Below are 24952 nucleotides of genomic sequence, written 5' to 3' on the forward strand. Positions count from 1 at the left end.
CTCCTAACGACTTACCGCTACACTGTCAATCAACGCATCTCTCCACCCTCAGCAGAGAAGCTTCTTCTTGCAGTAGACATTAATTACTACAGAGGCCCACAACTGGTCACCATGCAGAGATTAGGAGATTTTAGAGTGTTCAACCCTAAATGGGACATCTATATCACATCCTTTCTCCTCAAGGATCAGGGGTCTAAGTGGAAGAGTTTAAGAGCCAGAAGTGGAGGGTGACTTGAGGAAACACTGCTTTCCAGATGTAAGAGGGCAATTCCATGTATGAACACACAGCAACTGTGATGCATAAGACCTGTGCAAGCTCCAGCCAGCAAAATCCCAGCATGGAGGAAGTGTGCATGCACACAGGGGACACAGACACACAGACACACAGACAAACACACAGACACACAGACACACACATGGACACACGGACACACACGAAGACACAGGCCCACCCCAGCTAAGAAGCTATTGGTATTCGATTGCTGCTTGGAGAAGGAAAGTCAGATGTCTTTAGAGATTTGCTGCCCGGTTTATCAACCAGATGTGCCCTGGTTTATCCAGGGCAGGTCATAACACAAACTGGACTCTGTGGGAGAGGGGAGGAGGGCGGGAGAGAGAGAAGGAGAAGAAGTTGGATGGATACGAAGGTGGGAGATCTGGGAGGGGCTGTATGATAGTCTCAAAGAATTAATAATAATTTAAAAATCTCCCAAAGCTCCCATGAGCCACAGCCACAGAAAACTACTTCTCTCCTGCTAGGCGTCATCTCAATTCCAGATACCCACCACAGAACCTACCGCTTGCTTTGGCTTCTGAGTAGGAGGGGCCGTCCTCAAAGGTGAAGATCTGGGACATGCTCTGGCCCAGGTAGGAGGGAGGCCCGTAGTATGAGTGCATCCTGTACTGGGAGCTCACTGGGTGGCGGCTCTCTGAGGTCTTCATCTGCTTAAGAAAAATTAAAGAACATCTTTGTTATGGTTTGAACATGAAATGGCCCCACAGGATCTCATGCCCAAGGCCTGGTCCCCATCGCACAGCACTAACTTGAGAAATTCTGGGAACATTAGGAGATGGGACCTAACTGAAGGAAGTAGGCTGGGGAGGGTAGACTCTAGAGGACAGTTTGTCTTGGACCCTCCAGGGTCCGTCTGTTCTTTCTGTGTCCCACACGATGAGCTGCTTTGCTCTGTCACACACTCCATACCTCAATTTCAGCATGTCAGAGAAACTCTGCACCTCATATATCAAGGGAGGGTCTTTCACTTAAACCTGGAGTTCACCAGTTCAGCTACTCCAACTGGCCAGCTTGCTCCAGGGATCTCATCTCCACCTCTTGATGACTGCATGTGGGTGCGCAGGCCTGACCCACATGGATACAGACGCTGGGCATCTGAACTCTGAACCTCTCGCCAGCATGGTAAGTACTCTGCCCACTGAACTGTATCTTCAGCCTTTCTTGGAGGGGGTGTGATGGATTCTGTTAAGTGCTTCAGTAGAACTCCAGCCTCCTTCAAACTGAAGCCGCAGGCTTCCCAAGAGCCGGTTACACAGTCTGAGAAAGGAGCATGGGCGTAACAGTCCAGGGCTGACTTTAAGCAGAGACGCCCATGTGAACAATGGGCTCCTTGCTCTGGGTGCTGAGACAGTCACATTCCCTCGGGTTTGACAGCATCTACAAGTCAGTTCTTCAAGAAAAACTCAGTAGAATATTATTTTAAAGTGTGTTACTTTTGTTTATGTGACATTTGTTTAATTCTGTTATGCTGTGTTACAATAGTTATAGTTGGAAGTTTTTCTTAGTTATGATAGAAAGTAAATTCTGTAAGAAACTTTGGAGTCACTAAGATGGATGGGTAGTAGAGTGCTTTCTCTGAATTTGCTAAATGTAAATGGATTGAATATTGTAAATTAATTCTTACTTGATAACTGTTTTTGTTGTATGTAGTTATACTATGTTTAAATTAAAACCCTTTTCAGTTTTTTTAGACAAAAGCAGAGAAATGTAGAATATTATTTTAAAGCGTGTTACTTTTGTTTATGTTGCATTTGTTTAACTCTGTGAAGCTGTGTTACTGTGCCTGTGTAAAACACCTGATGGTCTAATAAAGAACTGAATGGCCAGGCAGGAGAAAGGCTGGTGTGGCTGGCAGGCAGAGAGAATATGTATATAGAAGGAGAAATCTGGAAGGAGAGAGCTAGCGGACAGAGAAGGAGGAGGACTCCAGGGGCCAGCCACCCAGCTACACAGCAAGCCACGGGGGGGGGGGGGGGGGGGTAAGATTTACAGAGTAAGAGAACAGGAAAAGCCCAGAGGCAAAAGGTAGTCAGGATAATTTAAGTTAAGAAAAGCTGGCAAGAAACTAAGCCAAGCTAAGACCAGGCATTCATAAGTAAAAATAAGCCTCCTTGTGTGATTTACTTGGGGGATGAGTGGTAGGTCCCCCCCAAAAGAGTAAAAAAGCAACAACAACAGAAAATAGTTTTCAATATCTCCTGTGTACGAAGTTAATGGGACTTGAGCCCACAAGCTCTGCAAAATGCTGCATTTTTTCTTTTGCTGTGGAAGTACATACAAATACTGAAATAGTTACTATTCACCATGACTTCAGAGCAACAGTCAGCCAGCATTTTACTATAAATGGCTAAATAGTAACTAATTGAGGGTTTACCACAGTGTCTCTAGGCAACAGCAAATGAATGGACTCTGCCCCAATAAAACTTTATTTACGAATAGTGTGGACAAGTTCTCCATCTTGACTCTCACTAGAATAAAGGAAGGAACTGATGTCTTGGCTCCACTCCTTAGAAATCTAATTCAACTGGTCTGGGATGTGGCCTGGACCCTGGGTCTTTCCAAAGCTCCTTAGGTAACTCAAACATGTCACCCAAACCGTGGCTTAATATACTCTAAAAATTACCAACATGTATCCATACACCAGAGAAGAACAAGATTCCATGTATTAAAAACAGTTCAAAAGGTCAAGTCCGACAAGCAGATTGGCCAACAGCTGCCATCCCAGCATGCACACTGCCCAGAAAGCTATGCAGTCAAACGGCACTCTTTCAAACAGAAAATAAGCACTGTCTCAAAACATACATACCCTTATTGTCCCCCATTTAATTCTTCATCTTTCCAGAAAGCATAAAAAACTGTGATTACTTAGAACCTGAAATTGAGTTATTTGTATTCAGTTTCCCCAACGCCTCTCTGATACCACAACAGAAGACTTCCAGCAGCAGAAGAAAAAGATACAAAAGGCCAAACTCCATTTGAGGTTATTAAAATGTGAGTTGACTGAGGTCTTCAGTCACTTCAGCTACATCCAACTCAAAGAATAATGCTTAAGGGCTGGAGAGGTGGCGCAGCCCTTAGAGGCTAGACTCAGAAAGAAAACTGAGACCACTATAACAATCATCTACTCACGGCATAGGAGGAAGGTGTCTCTAAGAAAACAGAGCCCACTTAAACACAAAGTTAAAACTGAGTTGATGTTCACCCTAAAAGCCCTGGGAGTAACTCCAGGTCACTTCCCTTCTAATTTTAAATAGACAAGACGGACAGACGACAGACAGACAACACAATCCTGCTACTCTGACCTTAGACAAGATGGGTGGATAATGAAGCCTTTGATATTTGTTTGATCTTAAAACCAGTAGTTTTCATTTGGGGACAACCTTGTCCCTACGGGGAGATTTGATATCTGGAAACATGTTCAACTGTCACACCCGGAAGCAAAGACAGTTGCTACTGGCATCTAGAGATAAAGGCCAGCGACATTGCTATACTCCCACGGGGCCCACAGCAGTCCCCCTGACAATCAAGTACTCACCCCAACACCACAACTGTGCCAAGGTTGGGGGACCTGTTTCAAACTAATCTAATATCCTGAAGGCCCTTTCCTCACAGTAGTAAATGGAGGAACTACTCAGTTATGTTAATAGCTGCTTTTCTTCTCTCTCTCTCTCTCTCTCTCTCTCTCTCTCTCTCTCTCTCTCTCTGTCTCTCTCTCCTCCCCCCCGTTATGCAATACTAACTTGCTTCTTTGAGATTTTATTTTTGTTCCTTTATATTAAAACAAACAAACAAACCAAGCAAAACCTAAAACACTCAAGATTCTAGTGAATTATGTCTGTTATTATTATTAGCATGTGGTGGCTGGCAAGCAAGCGACATGTTTTATAATCATATTACCCACCCCAGTCTCTAAACCGGAGTGTGACCCACAAGCGGGAGCCGAGCAGGCAGCAAATGCACGTACTGTTAGTATTAACTCCAGAGGAATCCGTGAAGCTTGGGGTTTTGTTGTGCTGAACTGCTGAGAAAATGCATGGCGATAATCTGACCCACAGGCCTTAAACCACCCTGTCTCCAGTAACAGTCATATCGCAGGACAGCTCAAGAGTGTCCAACCTCATCATTTCCTCTTTAAAAATTCCCAAATCCTATCTGCCGTCTGTCTAGTACGGTTTCAGATAGAAGTGTCCGATCTTAGAGAAAGCTGAACTCTCCTTCCAGGGGAAGGATGTAAAAGGAGTACTCTGGCTGGCAGTAAGCCAGCTCACAGGGAAGCTGTGGCTTAAAGAGAACAGTGTTCCCAAGAGTCCTCCACAGATCAACACAACTAACTGCAGGGATTACCAGACCCTGAGACAAACTTGGATTACAATCTTTCAAGCCCCTCAAGCCCCGTCTGAGGCGAACCTTTAGTTTTCTGATCAGAAACACTTCTACGGTAAAGGCAGAACTCTTCACAGACTGGAACCTCAGGTCTCCAGGGCAGAGGGTAAAGGCTGGCAGAACTCTTCACAGACTGGAACCTCAGGTCTCCAGGGCAGAGGGTAAAGGCTGGCAGAACTCTTCACAGACTGGAACCTCAGGTCTCCAGGGCAGAGGGTAAAGGCTGAGATCAACATCTGCCATCCTTAGAACCATTTCTTTGGTTTGCAATGCCTATTCTCAGGTTCACCTAGCCATGCACCTGAGCCAGGGCAGACCTCATCTGTGCAGAGCGCTTCGTCAGAGAGCCCCTTGTGTCCACTGAGACACATACCTGTTCACTTTCCACACTGCATGCTGCCCTTTGCAAACACTTATTCCTAATGTATAGGCTAAGTGCCTGCTATTATGCACGTGTCTCAGAGATACCAGAACAACAAAAGATCAAATGCCAAGTCCTGTGATGCTGGCACTGTCCCCTTGGCTGTGATCCAAGGCTCCTACTGCCTGTCTCCACCCAGCCCTCAAGATCCTCTAAGTTTGTGCCTTCCTCTCTGTGTTCTCACTACCTTCTCTAATGTGGCCACGTAGTGAATGACCCAGAAGAGGAGAGGGAGAGGAAGGGACAGAAAGAGAGGAGTGCAGGGGAGGGGAGCGAAGGGGGAGAGGCCTTTGGCAGGACCCAGATGCCTGTGAGGGAGCCCAGGGACTCTTCAGAACATTGTGGGGAGGGTGTCCACCATGAGGGCTGCACCCAAGACGCTGAAGAACACAAGAACTGTTTGTCTTTGTCTAAACACAGAAAGGATGCTCTTCCTCTCCTGAGAGGGGGTGGGGGGATCAGCCGAAAGAAGATAATTCAAGAACCAATCTATCTAAGCTGTCTTAGACTGTAAAGCCCAAGCTTACCAAAGCAATAGCAACAGAAGGAAGCATGCAAAAACAAGAAAACTCGTGTAGATGGGCCCTTCCTAGTAGAAATGAAGAACGGAGTTTGAGTTTATCTCACTAAATTCAAGAAATGGAAAAACAGCCATAGGATGCAGCCTGGCAAAGTGAGCAGGTCATGTGGAAACACAGAACCAAAGCTGACCCTCCCCTCGGGTCTCCAGATCCTGGAGCACATTGACAGTTACTCATAAGCCCCAAACAGCTGACGGGAATACCCTCCATGCCATGGGACTTCAGGATCGTATCTGGACTTAAATGGTCTACGATGCTTGACTTCACCATAAAAGCAATTAATCTTTGGATATTGATAATTTACAAAAGAAACCCAAATGCACATTTTCAGCCATGATGCTCAGTGTTCTAGTGAGAACACCTTCACATCTTCTGTCTCCATCGGTGGCACTGACTTTTCTTAGACTGTGTTTTCCAAAATACAGAACTGCTGCTCATCGCAGGCCCTGAAATAATGCAGTCACCATCCGCACACAACTTGGAGGGATCAAACAGGAGAATCCCTTGAGCCCAGAAGTTCAAGATCAACAAGACCAGAGAAAAACGTAATGCCAAATCCATGTGAACAGTGTACGCACCCTGGGTCGAACTGCTCTGTGAGTGTCTGTGTACATAAATACACGTGAAGCACACTTCTTACTGTAGGACTCAGTCTAAGCACTCAAGACACAGGGAATAATTACCTTCAGAAACAGGTGCCTAGTTAGAAAAAGCCAAGTCCAATCTAAAATGTCCCCTTTCCCTGGGAGCTGGGAGGTCATGAAAGAGGGCTGGGTGTCTGGAATAATCTCGAGCTAGGACTACCTTAGAGTCTTTATTATCTTTGCAAATTCTACAAAGAATCTTCTGGGCTCGAGACAGAACCTTGTTTGTATGATTCACACTCTGAAATTCAGACACTAGGGCTGGGAAGGTGGCTCAGGTGAAGTCACAGGCTGTACAAACGTTAGGACATGAGTTTAGCTCCCATAAAAAAAAAAAATCAACCAGGGGTGGTTACCAGTGTACCTGCAACCCCAGTGCTGGCAGTGAATGGGGAGAGTGGAGACAGGGGGATGGATGGGACTTACTGGACACAAGCCTGCCTCCAGACTGAGTGAGAGACCTTCGTCTCAAGTGAATAAAGCCAAATGTGATGGAACCTGACAATGTCCTCTTGTCTACATGCTTGTGCACATGAACACATGCACCAATACACATGGGCACAAACCACACACACACACACACACACACACACACACACACACACACACACACTCACACAGAGATAATTAAAAATAAAATGATATTCCAACCCTAACTTTTTAACCAAACTCACACAGCCAGACATAAATGCCAGTATCAATTATACATATTAAAAAAAAAAAACCAATAAAATAGCTGGAAGAGAAGATGGGACAAGTTTTACCCTAAAACACCTGGCTAATAATTATCCAGACATAGGGTTTCCCAGACTGCTAACACATCGAATGTCTGATGGCATTACATAGCAGCTCTCTGGACTGGCAGAGGGCTGGGCTGGGGGGGGGGGGGGTACTCTTGATGTTGCCCTGAGAAAATACCAGCTATTGACTACAGGAATAATGCAACTTCAGAGTAAGAAAGTGAGTATTTCCTGAAAGATCCAAGAGACCTGTCCTGTTACCTCACTGAGTCCTAAGAATTTAATCATCATCAACATATGGAGATGCTGCCAGCAAGGAGCTTGGTTCTACTCAGGGCACCGAGGAAAGGAGGCAGGAAAGAAAGGGAACTGCCCGGGGCTCCTGATTTCTTCCACTGACCAAGACACCTTCCCCATTTCAATGGAGACACTTGCTTATTTAAAGGGCCACTTGCAGCCACCGCCTTTCAACAGCCCAGCTCTTCTCATCACTCTGCATCGAATGAAGAAACTTCACTTTGGATCATTTGAAAATGAGAAGCAAAGACGCCAGCAACCGCACGTTCAGGAACTTTGATTTTAGAGCACAATGCATCACAGTCATCCATATGTGTTCCCACCATGATGGACAAACTTAATTAACCTTTGCTACTCTGTTCCAACCTACTGTTTTAGACAAAGCTAGTGACCCAGAAACAATATGTTACCGTCAGAATCTCCATGGCAGATACCAAGAGATACAGCCCTATCAGCAGTATCGGGAAATAAGCCGCTTGGATTATCTGCTTTAAGAAATATGGATTATATTCATGTCACACATGAGCTGCCGGAAACATTAGGATACTTTTAGCATAAATCAGCAGTATGAAGGCTGTCTTATGAGGACGGAACATGACAGACTGCCTGCAGGGCAAGGTGAGGCTGTCAGAGCCACCCTCCAAGTGGACGCAAAGGCACATGTTCACACACTGTCCTCAAACTGTTTAAAGATTCCAGCACAGATTGGTGACTCCTAGCGGGCACCCCCCAACTCATGAATGGCATGAAGAGGCCCATCGCCCTCCAAGACCATCATGGGAACAGGTCACATCAAATGACTCAAGAATAAATGAAAATAGGTTTCCCTAAAGATAGCGTGTTCTCTCTCTCCTCTGTCAGAGTGTGTGCGCGCGCTCACTCGCGTGCATCAACATGTTTTGAGAAATAAACCTAAGAAGTAGCATATTTAGTGTCACTACAATTTTCAGGCTTGAGTCAAAGACTAAGCAATGTGCTGTGCCTTACACAGAAGACAGAGGCACTCTGGGAAAGAAGAGCCCTCCACAGTAGGCAAAGCCTGTTCACATTCCAGCTACCCACGAACCAGTGGTGAGATAATGCTGAGTGGGTTGGTCTCCCTGAGCCTCAATTTCTTCACTTAAATGGCGCTAACAAGACCTGACAAGGGTGTGTTGAAGGCTCAGACAATATGGGACATGAAGTGGTGGCCACTCACTGGAGACCACATTCAAGGACCCTGTGCTGACTCAGACAAAATATGCCTTTCTATCACATACTTTTAAAAATATTTGAGCATTTAAATATTTTGCTGGATATTTAAAAATATCTCTATTGTGAGATGTTGTTACATTTCAATTTGTTTAAAGAAAAAACCCTCAACATTCTACATTGTTAATATGCACGCATGCAGGCACACACCCATGCCTGCATGCACTCACTCACTCACTAAAGTTCCAGGGCTTCTCATTTTCTAGTTTTACATAAATACAAGACACATGAATGGACTATCTGCCTTCTTTCTCAAAGTATTGGTTGGTAAAAAATAGAAAAGCCAAAAAGAATATTTATGCTATGAAATATGATGGGAAATGGTATAAAAAAACGAGATAAAGAGGTAAACTGTTTCTTCTTCTCTCTTTCCTTTAAACCCCACCCAGGAAGCTGTACACCACAGGTGACCCTCAGAGGGCCCGTGGGGACACCAAGAAGAAGGTATGGAGAAGTGTCCTAGGAGCAGGTAGAAGTGGTATATTTTCTGTAGAGAATGTTAAAAGACGGAGATGAACTACACGTCTATCTACTTCTCACTGTCACCATGTGCTGAGAATTCTCAACAACAGAGGTGACAAAATCCCCCTCCCCCATCTCACAGCATATCCTGTCCAGACCCGTCTTCCTACAGTGCAACATCTCTCTCTCTCTCCTGAGGAAACTGAGCTCTGGCCTCAATACCTGAAAATTATGCTGCCCTCTGGTTCTTCGTCAACCACTTCCACTATGCTGGACAGTCGGGCACTTGAGAGTGACAATGAATGAATAAAGTTTCTTATTCACGTCTTACAACACATTAAAGAGGCTTTAGAACTGTGTCCTTTTTTTTCTTGTATTTCTAATACTGCATTGAAACAAACAAATAAAACAGGACCGACCTGTCTCGGCTATGCATTCCTTTGACTTTAGTCTTTATTCAAATAATGAAGAACACTTAAGCATCATAGAAATGCGGATCTCAAGGAATGTAATACTCAGTCAAGTACCTAAATGTTCTGAAAAGCTTCTAATTTTATATCAAATTCATAGCTATTAGCAAGAGGGGAAAAAAGAGCTAGCCCAAAAGGCAAATGTAAATAGACGAGATTTTGGCCACCAGCCCAAAGAAATCAAAGCTGAAAGCTTTCAAATCCTGTGACCCAATGATCTAATTTTTCAAGCACCTCACACAATTTCCCGAAGACGACAGTGTTTGCGACCCTGACGCTGTGTCACACAGCACCAGTGACGGGACAACCTGGCAACAGAGTGCTAACAGTCTTCTTCCAGCCTCCGGCTCAACTGCCAGCACTTCCGGTGTTCCAGCACATCACAAGGTGTGCGACTCAGTGTAGCTCAAACAGAACCACCTCAGAACGCCGACCTCTCTGCAGGACAGCCCGGCACAGACAGGCCTCTCCCAAAGCCTTGGGCACATCTGTCACACTCTGCATGTCCTGGGATGCTCCTGGCACTGCTCCACCCAGGCTGAGAAAACAGTTCCTTAGGGTCCCCAGGGCCTTATTCCATCCCTCGCTCTCTTGAGTCAGGGTCGCCGGCTCCCTACTGCCCCCGGGTTCCCAGAGGCCAGTTCAGTTTTCTCCTGGGATCTACTCTATTTACTAGAGTACTGTAAAAATGGGCAGTCCTCAGACCCTCCCCTCTGAGCTCAGCAAAGTTCTCCCTTAACCAAAGAACAGTAACATCTTTACCCACCCTCATCATCAAAGCTGAATATGTACTAAAAACACACATCAGAAAAGGAGATATTTAAAGTTTTCAACAAAAATGACTGCCTACTAGAAAGGTTAAAAAATAAGCAACTATAAGATCGCTAGAATTAATGAATACATAAGATATAAAATAAATACACATGATAGTAATGGAACATGAATTAAAGTAAATCCTCCAGGCATCAACAGAGTTATGCCTCTGTACTTAATCTTTAAGAAATCAAATTATGGTGGTTAGCTCTAATACTCCTAAAGCAGATACTACACCTGTTTGCCTGAGGAAAGAGATTGTCATAAAAAATATTTAAAAGTACACAATCCTTATAAATTCCTTTGATGGTGTGTGAATGCTGCCGGTTTCTCTCTGACAAGAAAGCCAGTGTCCACCTATCATCAGACAGTAGATATGCTGGTGTGAACGAGATGTCCCCCATAAGTCTTGGGCATTTGATACTTGGCCTCCAGTTGGTGGCTGTTTGGGGAGGATTAGGAGGTGTGGCTTGGCTGCAGGAAGTATGTCACCAGGGGGCAGGCTTTAAGGCTCCAAAAGACCAATGCCGCTCAGCTCTTTGCCTCCTGCTTGTGCTCTGAGACATGAGTTCTCATCCGTTCCTGCCACCATGTCTCAGCTCTACCATCATGGACTATAACCTTCCAGAAACATAAGCCAATTAAAGGCTTTCTTTTCTAAGTTGCCTTGGACACAGTGTCTTACCACAGCAACAGAAAAGGAGTCAATACAGTGGCAAATGACCACTGAATTCTAGAAAAAGAAATGGGTTCTACAAGCTCGTGGGAACTCATGAGTTTTAGACCAACAGCTGGGGAGCCTGCAGGAGACTGGACTAGGCCCTCTGCGTAAGTGAGACAGTTGTGTAGCTTGGTCTGTTTAAGGGGCCCCTGGTATATGAGCTGACTCTTTGGAGCCCACTACCTATGGTAGGATACCTTGCACAGCCTTGATGCAGGGGTAGGGCCCTGGCCCTTCCTCAACCAGGCTTTGCTGAATCCTCATGGGAAGCCTTACCTTTTTGTAGATTGGGGGATGAAAATTGGGGGGGGGGGAGGAGGGATGAGAAGGGGATCTGTGGTTGGTATATAAAATGAATAAAAAATGTCTTAATAAAGAAAAAAAGAGAAATGGGTTCTAAAAAAAGGAAGTGGGACAAGGCGAACCTGCTAGTGATAATGTGGGCCACAGGATGGGCAGGCAGCCCATAAACAGCAAGACTGTAAGAAGTATGCTTGGCTGAGATGAAAAGACATGGTCAGGTTCCTCACAGAAGTCGGACCAACCTTCTCAGGCCAGAAAAAGGGCTTTACATTCTCCTGTGTCCTCTCTGCTATTATCATTTTTAAATTTAAGAGGATCTGAGAGTCAGGTATACTTGCCCACAACTGTAATCCCAGCACTTAGAAGTCTAAGACGGGAGGGTAGACATCCAAATTCAAGGCCAGCCTGGGCTCTATAGGGACAGTCTGTCTTTGAAAACATATACACAAGCCAGGTTTAACGGTGCACTCCTTTAATCCCAGTACCCAGAGGCAGAAGCAGGCATATCTCTGTGAATTCAAGGCCAGCCTGGTCTACATAGATAGTTCTAGGACAGCCAGAACCACAGAGAGAGAGAGAGAGAGAGACAGAGAGAGAGAGAGAGAGAGAGAGAGAGAGAGAGAGAGAGAGAGAGATCCTGTCCATCGAGAGAGAGAGAGAGAGAGAGAGAGAGAGAGATATCCTGTCCATCTCTCACCCTCCATCCATATATATTATAAATGTTATATAAATTTATTAGAAATAATAAAAACAGACGACACACACACAAAATGATTTAAGGATTATTAATTTTAACTTTTCCTGGGAACTGAGGTGGATCTAAGATTTGGCTTCACACAGCCACACTTCCTGTGGGACAGACACTGCAGCGTGGTGGAGAAGGCAGGGGTGAGGGTACCTCCACATAGTCTGTGCTTTCACCATACTTTAACATGGCTGTCCCAGAACTAAACTACACTAGAAAAGAGAAGTTCCTGTGAAGCCAAGGGCCTGCCTGCTCAGGCTGTTGGTTTAAGGATGAAGAGCATCAGTAGGCAGGTAAGCCATCGAAGGCAGCTTTTTAAAATGCCAGGCCTGGTCCTCTGGCCCTCACAAGCTGAGAGGGCTGGATTGCTATCCCAGGAACACCTACAGTAGGTGTCTTTTTCTGTGCCAAGTGTCATATGCCAGAATCTGTTTCCCTTCCTGCCTGTATCTCAGTTCAAACCAAGGACTATATAGGTGATTCCCAACATCCCTTCATGTTTTTTCCATATACAGACACGATGTGGAATGATCAAATCAGAGTCTTCATATCCACCTAACACTGTCTCTTCTAGCTATTTAAAAATATACGAACTATTGTTAACTGCAATTACCCTATTATGTTTTTTCTATCCATTTCACTTGGCAGTCAATTCTAGAGTGTAGCAGCCCCTGGTGTATGTTTATTTAATACATAAACGAATTCCAGTGAGATGCATAGCTGTCAGTGGACAATCATTATCATGGGATGACTCAGACAGAGACCAAAGTAACCGCCAGAGGAATGCAACCCCTAAGGCTGTCACCTGACCACGCCCCGACTGAGGCGGGAATGTGAACCCAGACGTCTGGTGGCACAGGCTTGGGTAGAGGCAACAAAAGAGCGCCAGCTGTGAGCCTGAAGGAGATCCCAGGCTCGGCTCTGAGTCCTCCCCATATTTATTTCTGCTCACTTGATATGCACCTCTCCCTTGTCAGCCAGGTACAACATGTTTATTTAAGAGATAATGTTGCCGTGGAGGAGTGCACAAGGCAATAAACAGCTTTTGCAGGCAATTAAATGCCGATGGGAAATGGAGCTGCTGGTCAGCGGAAGCAGCCATTCATCGTGAGTTTGTTCTAGTGTCACAAATGTTATTCCTGTTTCCCAACAGGACAGGAATCTGTGATTGGGCCACAAATCTCTGCAGGCTGGAGACAGACCAGAAGCCATTAAAGCCATTCTCAGCCTGCATGGTGGTGTTCACAGGAGCACACGCTCTGGGATTCCGGGATGCTGCCCCCAGAGGCCCAGAGAGGAAGCAAGCTTGCAAGAGTGCTCACTGGCACCAGCGGTGTGTGTGTGTGTGTGTGTGTGTGTGTGTGTGTGTGTGTGTGTGTGTGCGTGTGTGTGTCTTTCTCATAGATTGGGTACTTAGTAGGTGCTGAATCAGTCTGTGGCTTGCTTGACTTTACAGGCTAGGCATGCAGGGGGCCTAACTCCACACAAAGAGTCAAGGGATTTTTCTGATGTCTGTCTTCAAAATAAAATTATGATCTCTGCTACAATACCTATTTTCTAGAAACCAGAAGAGGTCTTTGGTTGAGAAACATGCACACTGCTCCCCAACACACAATGGCACTCAAAGTGGTAAGGAAAGGGGATGGAGTATAAAAGGGGGAAGTTGAGTCTCAGCAGCAGCAGCGGGGTCCAGAAGAGCAACATAAGCAGTATGGCTCCTGTACCAGCTCTTGGACAGAGCCTGAGTCATTGAGCCTGGCAGCAGGCGGCCAGGAACAGCACAAGCCCTCCCACGCTGCTGAAAGCGCTTCAGGAAGGGAATGAGCCACAAGAGAACCCCAACCGGCCAGCTTCCGAAGAAGCAAGGCAATGAATGAATGCTCCAAGAGCAGGCTCAGCACACCTTCCAGAAACAAAGACGGTGAAGCTGGACATGGAGGCACACAGCTGTGATCTGAGCACACGGGACACCAAGGCCAGAGAATCACAAATTTAAGGACCACTTGGGTTAATAGAATAAATCGCAGGTCTGCCCAAGTGAAACCCTGTCTTTAAAAAAAAAAAAATTCAGTTGATAACCACTCTCCCTTCCTCCCAGACTCCTGCTGTAACACCTCTGCAAGCTTTGAGTGCTTTCTTTCTTTCTTTTATATGTGTGTATGTGGAGATATATATGAATGTATACACATGTAGAGGCCAGAGGTCAATGTTGGGGGTCTTCCTCTATCACTCTCTACCTTATTTTTTGAGACAGGGTTTCTCACTGAACCTGGAGCTCACCCAATTTGGCTAGATTGGCCAGTGAGCAAGCCCCAGGAACCTGCCTGCTCACCCCCACAATCCCACAAAAGGGTTACAAAGGAAGTACCACCATTTCTGGGTTTTACTATTTTAACACAAGTGTTGGGATCCAAACCTCAGGTCCTTATGCTTGCACGGCAAGGTCTTTACCCACTGAACCCTCTCTGCTAGCTATAAAGACGACTCTGGTGCACACCTTTGATCCCAGCACTCCAGAGGCAGAAACAGGTAGATCTTTGTGAGCTCAAGGCCAGCCTAGTCAACAACAAGTTCCAGGCTGCCCAAGGCTATATAGGGAGGTCCTGTCTCAAAAAAATGAAAACAAACCATAAAATCCCTTCTGGTTACAGTGTAAGTCACCCTACCTCTGTCACTTCAACACTAGCCAAATGTTTAATCTGTATCTACTGTTTAACCAATGCTTTTTTATGACATTTTAAAAAACACATTGGTGCCATTATTGTTTGTCTATGCTTTGCAATTTGTATTGCCCCAAGTGAATCAAATTCTTCCTCAAAAACGTAATGGTCATTCCTTTCATACTTTGATCCATTTATCACAGTGTTCTGCTTTTTAACAGTAACTATTTTATTAGGAAGTATGCCTGAAGTAGCTAGCTAAGTAGATATGAACACGTGGCAAAGAATTCAATAGATTTTAAAACAGTGTGGCAAATGGAAATAGTGAGAACTGAAATAAAAGCATCAGTTATTACCTGCAGTTTCCCTGTTTACATGGAAACCCTCAAGCATGCCAGCCATCTCACCCCAGCTCCCACGCTGCCTCACGCATCCATGTGATGGCCAAATGAAAGCATCGTAGGTTAAGAGAGCAGAGATTTGGAGCACAGGGTCTCCGCTCAAAGTGACATGGATAAACCCAAAGTTATAACTGGATATGGGCCTTCCAGGCTGTGGTGGTGTGAAAGAAAATGGCCCCCCAAGGGAGTGGCACTATTAGGAGGTGTGGCCTTGTGGGAGGAAGTGTGTCACTGTGGGGTGGGCTTTGAGGTCTCTTTTGCTCAAGCTTCCCTCAGTTTGACAGTCAACTTCCTGTTGCCTCTGAGCCAAGATGTAGTACTCTCAGCTCCAGCACCACATCTGCCTGCACACCACCACGTTCCCCTTCACAATCATAATGGACTGAACTGTAAGCGAGCCACTCCAATTAAATGTTTCCTTTGTAAGAGTTGTTGTGGCCATGGTGTCTCTATATAGCAACAGTACACCCTAACTGAGACGCAGGGTTACAACTCCAGTTCTTTAATGCACACTCTGTTTCCCCCAGTCAGCGACCTGTTCATGGAGTCATGCATCTCTGCAGGTCTCTGCAGCAGAATGAAGATGGAGCGAGAACTCCAGGACCCACTTCAGGTCTGCTCATCACCATGCTGATCTACAGCTGGTATTTTACAAATTGGTAGCTTACATATATGCTAGCTCTGTTTGAATGTAAGAATTTGTTTCCAATGGAATTTGGGGGAGCATGACTAAAACCTTTTTTAAAAGCCAAGTGTGTTTACAGTTGGTTACGTCAGGCTGAAGAGGGATCTGCCATATCAGTGTCCCTGTATTCAGTCTCTTAGCATCACCCTTTGTCACACACACACTGAGAATGTTCCTCCTTGTGCCTTATTTTCCATCTCATTCATAGAAAAGTGTTACACAGATTCCAAAAGTAACTTCAAATTAGTAAGATGTAGCTTATTCTAAACAGTGATCCATGGGACTAGGTCTTTCAGGAACTCATGGGGGGAGCCTGCCCCCACTTTTTCCCCCAGAGTAGTCTTGAGCAGGGAGAAGTGAGAAATATTTAGATAGAAATATAGAGGAGAGAGAGACAGTTAGAAACACAGGATAGCCTCAGGAGGGCTTGGGTCAAAACCCACCAGTCCCTTCTGTGTCTACTAAAGGGCTTTTAAAGGAATGCCAAGGGGTGGAGCAAAAGACCTCCCCCCAGCACAGCCAAGTGCAGACCATCCCAAACACCTGCAGTAACCATGCAGTGGTCAAGCCATCCCGTAATGCAGCCCTGTTGTGTAGAGCAAGCTCAGATCTCACCAGGAAACCTTTGTGGGCTCCCACAGGTCCCTCCTCTTAATTTTTTAAAGAGCCCTTCAGGACCCATCAGATAGACTGAGGTCTGTCTTAGGTTATTTTCCCTGATTATTCCTTCCATTACCCATCATGGAGATATGCTTTCCATCAAGCATACTCTATATTGGGCTGGAAGCTATCAAGAAGAAATTTGCCTGTCTTTGACTCTCAGCCTCTGGCAGGAGGGAGTACTAAGCTTAACTCAGCTCTGGCCCAGGTTCCTATTGAGCTTAGAACCATACACAGTCATCTCCATAGCTGCCATACTTCTACAGGAGTAGAAGATGATAAAGATGGCATATATCTTTTTTTGAATGGGTCTTAAGATGTCTATAACAGCCTGAGCTGTACCAAGGCCTTTCTTAAATCAATAAATTCTTGATGCAAACCGCATCAGAAAAATGACATCAAACTTAAAGGTTCCCTTAGCTTTTACTAAACTCTGGTTCATTAGCATCAACATACTTCTAGTATAAACATTACATATTTACAACTAGCATGACTATATTACACATATTTACAATCAGCATGGCCATTTACTGTATGTATTTACACTTCTTACAAACTTACATTCAAAAGCAAACTCTCTAAAGGACTACTATTATCACCATACAGAACTAACTTACACTAGCAAGCACCTAGAAGAGATTTCTTAACTAATATCTAGAAGAGATTTCTTAGCTAAACTATTAAGACAAGTACACAAATCATTTCTAAAGTTCAGAGTTTACAGTCAGCTTTGATATCATTCTGAAAGTTCTCCTGACAGTTGGAAACAAGAGCCTAATTCATCAATGACTGTCGCTCAACCCTGGGATTTAGTGAGTGCTGTCGCTATGGAGTTGTAACACTTGTTGCTAGGGGGCTGTAACACTCTCAGGACAATGCCACTCCACACAGTCACCTTTCCCACCGAGCTCTCTCAGCCATTCCTGAACCAGCAGAGATGTGCTCAGAGGCAGATGGCCTCTAACTAGGGGCTGTCCCTTTACCAAACTCACTGCATCTACCCTGTGCCACAACTCAGACAAAGGCTGTTGACTTCACTCAGTTACAGGAGAAGCTTTGCCTCGGGGCAAGGGTGAAACTACCATACTGAACCGCCATAAAGCTCTTAGGAAAAAACCTTCTGCACAGCTGTTATGCACTCTCTCACGCCTGCATTAATCTGCTACTAGTCAGACAAAAACAGTGTGGCTCCAAGCTTAACTGAGGGTAAAACAATGGCTTTTAGAGTTGACTGAGGGTAAAATGGGGTAAAATTTCCTCTTCTTGATTTTTTAAAGTTGATTTTTAAGTTTACCAGGAATATTTTTTAATGATGTCAATGTTTCTCTCTTGAATCTTAGGCCCAACTTAATCTCACAAGCTTTCTTTCACATCTGAAGCCATCTCCCAGTGTAAGGACTGTTTCCCCTTGTTTTCTAAAGGGTTTTAAAATGGCTTGTTGATAAATGGTATTAGCATTTTTATCATCTCCTGAGAGGCAAGCTTTTTGTCTGTTCTCAGTTTTTGGGAAGTAAAGCTAAGCTTTCTAGCAGCATTTTGGAAAAAAACTTCACTTTCAGCTGAAAAAAAGTTTTTTCAGGCAGTACTGTCATTTTGATCTGAAAAACAATATTTTCCATAATGCATTTCTCTATATCAGCCAGCTGTTACAAACGACCTAATGGCTACGTTTCAAGTACACCACTTCCATTTTATGGCTAAAGTCAAGTTTCTGCTTTTAGCATGAGAGGCTTTCGTCAGGCTTTCACTTTTTCACCACGGGAGATGGGGAGATTTCTATTCTCCCTGAGCTTGCATTGATATGTGTATTTCTTTCCTGGCACTGTTCCTGAAGCAAGTAACACCTATCTGCATGCACTTCAGACTGACAGGCATTTTGATACCAGAAGCAAAACCCCTCAGGGCTTGCTTGCTCCTCTGCCTGATAAGTGAAAGAAAATGAAATTACTTAAAATAAAGCTTTTTCACGGCCCTTTCAGAGAGCCTTTTTCCCGGATAGATCTTGTCCCCACTTGTTCCTGCTCCCCCAGATGCAGAGCCTCTGATGTCTCGGGCCGCAGCTCTGTTCCTCTGCTAACTGCTTCTGGAGGTAGGGGCTTCTGTCCCCGTTTCTGCCTCAGCATTTCTCATGCTGCAGCTGCTGCTTGGAACGTAGACCCTGATTATTTGCACTAGCAGCTTTCTGCAGGCCCTGCACTCTTTGGAGTGGAATCTGTCCCTTCTCCGTTTTCTGCCTGTACCCTCTCACCAGGCCTTTGCCTTAGGGAACTCTGGCCCCTGTTTTTCTAATACTGGCTTGGAGAGAGAGGGCTTAGCAGAGAGACTTTACCATTTTCCAAGAGGTTTGTTGTTTCTAGAGCCATTACAGGTGATTCGCCCATACTGATATCTCCAGGTGAATCTAATTTCTGTCCTTACAGAAAGAAATCTCTGAAAAGCAAAGACCTGAAAGGTTTTTTAGTTTTTTAGAGAGAGATTAAGTTTTTCCCAAGAAAGCTTTCATTTTTTGAGAAAGACCACCAACTTTTCTCAAAAACTTCTGTTCTCTAAACTTTGGCCTCAATGGCCAAGAGGAAACTAATTGTGTTGATATGGTGTTTCCATACAGTGGTAGTGTGGGACCAAAAGCTTCCCACAGGAATCTTTTTTTCCCTGTTAACCTCTTCTTTGATAGATTTTTCCTCTGATTTTTCCCAGTTTGTGTTCCTAGTCCCATAGTTAGAAGATTAAGGACATAGTTTCTCTGCTTGTTGCTTATCTTATTCTAAGTTTTCTTAACACTATATTCCTACATTCTACTTTACTCTGAACTTTTTTCTATGGTATATTACAACATTCTACTTTCCTTAATTTTCATAGGTAGAAGTTAGGAGAAAGAGAAAGAAACCTAGATGGAGAGAAATGTACGCTGAAGCCTTACTTTTCAACTTCGGCATTTCACTGCCTAACCTTCACACCCGAGAATAAAATACTGTTGCCTTCATCTTTCAGTTCCTATTTGGCATGCCTTACACCCAGGATGCCCCCTCACCCCTTTCACCAAGTCCCTGGGTCCTATTCAGTGGTGCCATCTGTGGGAGACCAGTTCCCACAACTTATCCCATGGACTCTTGAGAAGCGAGGGATAAAAGATTTAGACAGAAATATAGAGGAGAGAGACAGTTAGCAACACAGGATAGCCTCAGGAGGGCCTGAGTCAAAACCCACCAGCCCCTTCTGTCTCCACTAAAGGGCGTTTAAAGGAATGCCAAAGGGTGGAGCAGAAGACCTCCCCTCAGCACAGCCAAGTGCAGACCATCTGAAACACCTGGTGACCACTCACATCATCAATCCATCCCCTAAGCAGCTCTGCTATGTAAAGCAAGCTCAGATCTCACTAGGAAACCTTTTGTGGGCTCCTGCATTCAGGAGAGTGCTACCCTCAGCCACTTCAATCAAATAACCACACATCAGCTCTCTTCAAGACACTGGTGCTTGTCTCTAACCTGCAAGGGTGAAGAAAAACAAGGGGAGTTCCAAGGAGTTCAACAGAAGACACAGAGCTTAGGCAACGACTCTAAGCCCTAAGCAACCAAGGGCCTGAGCATTTATAGGGGATCCACCCCACAACTGAAGTTGACCTGCAGAGACAGGGTGCTCAAAGGTATGCCCAGGGTCCCTGTTCACAGATGACTCCCGCAAGGCACACTCAGCAGACCTGAGTTTGCTGCAGACCCAGTGACGGTCATACACTGCTGACACACACTTCAAAGCCAGACAGACACAAGTTCGAACCCTGGCTCTTTCCCTTGGTGGCTGTGGGGACCTTGGGAAAGTCATTCCTCTCTCAATCTTGATGCTCTCACTATTAGAAAGGACAATGTCATTCCTTCCCTGGAAAGTAGGTAGGACTAACTGTTGTAAAATATTAGTTTAAGATGTGCTGCATTTGTTTATGCTGTGGAATATTTGTTTAATGATGCAAAGATGTGTTGAATTCTTTTATGCTGCATTTGTTAACTCTGTAAAGCTATGTTACTCTTCCTGTCTAAAACACCTGATTGGTTCAATAAAGAGTTGAATGTCCAATAGCTAGGCAGGAGAGGGATAGGCGGGGATGCCAGGCAGAGAGAATAAGTAGGAGGAGAAATCTAGGCTTGAGAGAGAAGAGGTAGGAGCAAGAAAAGGAGAGTATGACACCAGGGGCCAGCCACCCAGCCACACAACCAGCCATGGAGTAAGAAGTAAAGAAAGATACATAGACTAAAGAAAGGTAAAAAGGCCAGGCGGTGGTGGCGCACGCCTTTAATCCCAGCACTCGGGAGGCAGAGGCCGGCGGATCTCTGTGAGTTCGAGGCCAACCTGGGCTACCAAGTGAGTTCCAGGAAAGGCGCAAAGCTACACAGAAAAACCGTGTCTCGAAAAACCAAAAAAAAAAAAAAGAAAAAGAAAAAGAAAGGTAAAAAGCCCAGAGACAAAATGTAGAAGAGACATGGTTAATTTAAATTAGAAAAGCTAGTTAGAAATAAGCTAAGCTAAGGACGGGCATTCATAAGTAAGAATAAGTCTCTGTGTATTTATTTGGGAGCTGGGTGGTGGGCCCCCAAAGGATTAAAAATAAAAACCCAACTATAACTAACTGCTCAATAAATGACAATTTTTGTTGCTTGTGTTATTGAGAACATCTACCACAGCAGGACAGGAGGACCTATTGCTCCAAAGTAGCTTGTTATAGGAGAAGATATCATTAAGAACATCTGGGAGAAAGCAGATTTAAATAAGGGCCTCTGAGGAAACAAAATCACATATGAGATGATACTTCTGTGTATCTCCTGGGGCTAGAACAATGATGCCTATTTCTGGTCTAGTGGTTTGTGGAAAGGTGCAAACACCAAATCTCTCTCACAGGACTGAGGAACCTGGTTTCCCCTCCCACTCTGGCTGGCTTGTTTATGTGTCTAAGTGAAGCTTCTCATAGCATGTCCCTTCCCCCTTTTGCATGAGGAGAAGGGTGGTGTTACCCTGGGCACAACAGGAGGTACCCTCCAGGTCCCAGCAAGATGCTCCTGCTGAGTGGCCACATCTCCAGGTTGAACTAAGACTTCACACGCCTTTGCTGGTCCTTGGCGGAAGAGCGAGGCCAACATCATTGTGTCAAGGACTGACAGCTAGCTCAACGGTTCTGACAAAAGGGGAGATGTGATTATGTACTGATGGAGATGGCTGTCTTTCCTTCAGCCTTTATCAACTAACCTATCAGGTTCCCAGATCCACACAACTACCCTACTGCCAAAGGCTGGAAACAGCCAGAAAACCAGACCAGCCAGCAGCAACTGACATCTCAGGGCCTCTGGGAACTAGAGGGTCTACTTTGTTTAAATCTTGTTTGTTTGTGTGTTTTTCAAGACATAGTTTCTCTGTGTAGCCCTAGCTGTCCTGGAACTTGCTCTGTAAACCAGGCTAGCCTTGAACAGGGAGATCCACCTGCCTCTGTGCCCCGAGTGCTGGAGTTAAAGGTTTATTTAAATCTTTAAGATGCTTCCTTCTCCCCACGGGAAGAGAGCTGTCAACAGAAACCAACTGAAAAGCTTCCCCAAACCATAAAATCTACTGGGCTTGAAAGGTCTGAAGAGGTCCAACTGGAAGTCCACCAGACTCCCATTATTCTCACAACACCTCTCAATTTGAATATTCACACGCTTTTAAGTCTCCCTCCAAAACATAAAACGTGGGGCTGAGGAAAGGACAAAATGAGTAAAGTGTCTGCCGTACAGCAGGAAGACCAGATCTCCCAGACCCATGGAAATGCCTCGGAACCCACATAAATGTCAGGCAGGCGTGGCAGCCTCCCCATAATCCCACTACAGAAGAACAGAGGCAGGAAACCCCAAGAGCAAGATGGCTGCTAAGACTAGTCAAATACATGCATTCAAGAGAGAGACCTTTCCTCACTAATTAAGGTGGAGAGCGATTAAGAGAGATACCCATACATTTTACAAAAATGTAAAGTGTATGGAAAACTTGAGAGAAATCTGTAGCTCAGAGGACTAGTCAGATCCCTGAGCATAGCAAGAGAGTCTCCAAAGTGGGATAACTTGAATATTAATAATGCCCTCATTTCAAAAAAAAAAGGTGAATGAAACAGGCTTGATGAGAGGAAAATGTCAGGACAACGTTTTAGAATTGGGCTGAAGAAAGTTAAAGACTATTCAAACAGAAATTTACAATTCTGCTCTCCAGAGGCTTGGGATTAGGGAAGTGGAAAAGACATACATCAAAGTTTCTACTTTCAATTTTAAGTTCTGGAAGTTTAATGTACAATGTGGTGGTTATAATCAATAATGCTGCGTAGCTGAAAAATGCAGACTAAATCTTAGGTGAATGCAAGCATGCACACGGGTGGTGCCTTCATTAGCCTGACTGTGATAAGCAATGCAGTATCCACATATATCAGGACACCACACTGTACCATATGAATGTATCCAATTTTTCAACTATGCCTCAATAAAGCTAAGAAAATACGGAAGGAGAAAAGGGCATCCAAGATTTGCACCAACTCCTGGATATATGTCACACTGAACTGGAATCAAATCCATGCTGAGAAAGCCTCCACATGTTCACACAAACATGGTGAGCACAGTTCTTGTGGGATCACAGCATCTTCTGCGGCCCGGTGGTGTGGGTCTAGCCTCTCAGCTACCCACTCCTAGGACGTGAGTGTACACTGTAGTCTAGCCTCGGAGTGCTTCTGACATGATGAATGACCCGATGGAAATGGGTCCACCCCCCGAAACAGAACCATTCCAGACAAAGCTCTTTCCCTAATGAGGTAAAACACTGTTTGGCTCCAAATATTGAAAGCTCCTGACTGCACACTATTTTAATAATACATGTGCGTGTACTTTGAAAGACGGATATCCATTTCTTAAAAGCATCCACCTATGTTACTGGGCCATTGCAACACAGTTTAATTCCCTTTCAACCCTTTCTGCCATGCAAACATACATCCTAATACTCTCTCTCCCAATGTAAAAATTTGTGGGGAGATGCCTGCCACCCAGGAAGCTACACCTAATATATTCTAAGCCGCCCCAAGTCAGGGAAAGCTGAAGGAGGTGGGACCACAGATGTATCTAACTCTGGCCAGCTGAGTATTTCTGCAACAATGTGAGAAAAGCTAAAACTAGAAAGCAACCCAAATACATGCATAAACGCTTCCAAGTCCCTGCAGTCAAACTCTGGAGTTAAATGGCATTATTAACAGATGGAAAGAAAATCCAACGTGCTTTTCATACTGTGACTACATGTGTGCCAAACTAGGCATGTGCATGGTTCATGTGTGTATACACGTACATTTTTACATGCATGTGTGTTTCGCATATCCCATTAACTCTGGGTCATACCTGCCACTGGTTTCCAGTCTGCGCAGGCACATAAGGTGCTGGGAGACTCCGAAGGCTGTTCTTCACAGGGGATCCCCCAAGGGGATTTCCCACATCCCCAGAGGAGGACTCAGCAGACAGAGCCATCGAGTACTGCGGGTAGTTGTACAGGTTGTTGTAGTAAGGAAACAGAGATGGCTGGTAAAAGCTGCTGTAGTAGGCGGGGTCAGACACCAGGTCAGGTGCGTTCTCGGCATGCCCTCTGCTGGTGACAGCAGGAATATCCTGGATGACCATGCGTCCCTCTAAAAAGGAAAAGAGAAAAGAAGACGACATGTAAGATTTAGTGTGGGGAGTCCACAAATCTTGCCCTCTAAACCTTGGCCACGCCTGAAAGATCACCCTCCAGGTGAGCAAAGAGCCTGGAAATGCAAGGGAGAAATCATCCGCTGCTTCAGCCACAAGGGCAGGGTTCCAAGGCTGCTTCCTGCTAGCAGCACAGCTGAAAGACCCTTGCCGAGTTATTTTTTATTGGGAATACCAAATGACTTTAGAGGTAGATTCAATTCCATAAAGCCTGAGAGTGCAACCTCAACATGCCCTCCCTCAAATGTCCAGAAACTGGAGATTGAATCCAGTTAACCTGTCTACGAATTCTCACCACATGATAAAGGAATGTCACCCCAGGAACTCAGGGAGGGACTGAGTTTGAGCACACATTGTTTCCTTTATGTCCTTCCAGGGCAAATACTGTATTCTTTAGTATGGACCAGAGTATGGACCAGGAATAGACCAACTTGTCCTGCAAAAGTACAGTTAGCACTGCTTGAACTTCTGTGGACCAGCCAATCGATGCTGTGTTGCAATAAAGGCTTTTTTCACACAATTGAGAAGAGAGTCGGTTTAGCCCCCAAAGAGTAATTAACCCATCCCATTCCTCAGGATCTGCCAAGAATCTGGGGATTCAGGTAACAAACTCTCTGCTGATTCTTCAGCTGAAATGGAGGAGGGGCTCCACTGTAACCTGTCTAAATAAGAGACTGAACTAATGTCTCCGGC

The 24952-nt window shown here is 44.9% G+C and overlaps 1 protein-coding gene across 4 annotated transcripts in view; it reads right to left on the reverse strand.

Moving 5' to 3' along the window:
* The window catches only part of Dmrt1 (doublesex and mab-3 related transcription factor 1), a 111972-nt gene that overhangs the window by 46239 nt on the left and 40781 nt on the right, over positions 1–24952 (reverse strand). The window contains exons 3-4 of one of the 4 annotated variants that reach the window (XM_059259446.1): positions 23915–24198; positions 786–945 (exon numbers count right to left, since the gene is read on the reverse strand). In XM_059259446.1, the coding sequence (XP_059115429.1) occupies positions 786–945; positions 23915–24198 (444 nt within the window). The remainder of the gene's footprint in view (positions 1–785; positions 946–23914; positions 24199–24952) is intronic. The other 3 variants (XM_059259454.1, XM_059259451.1, XM_059259461.1) reach the window with 3 other exon arrangements.

Source organism: Peromyscus eremicus, chromosome 1, assembly GCF_949786415.1.
Source record: "Peromyscus eremicus chromosome 1, PerEre_H2_v1, whole genome shotgun sequence".
Lineage (NCBI taxonomy): Eukaryota > Metazoa > Chordata > Mammalia > Rodentia > Cricetidae > Peromyscus > Peromyscus eremicus.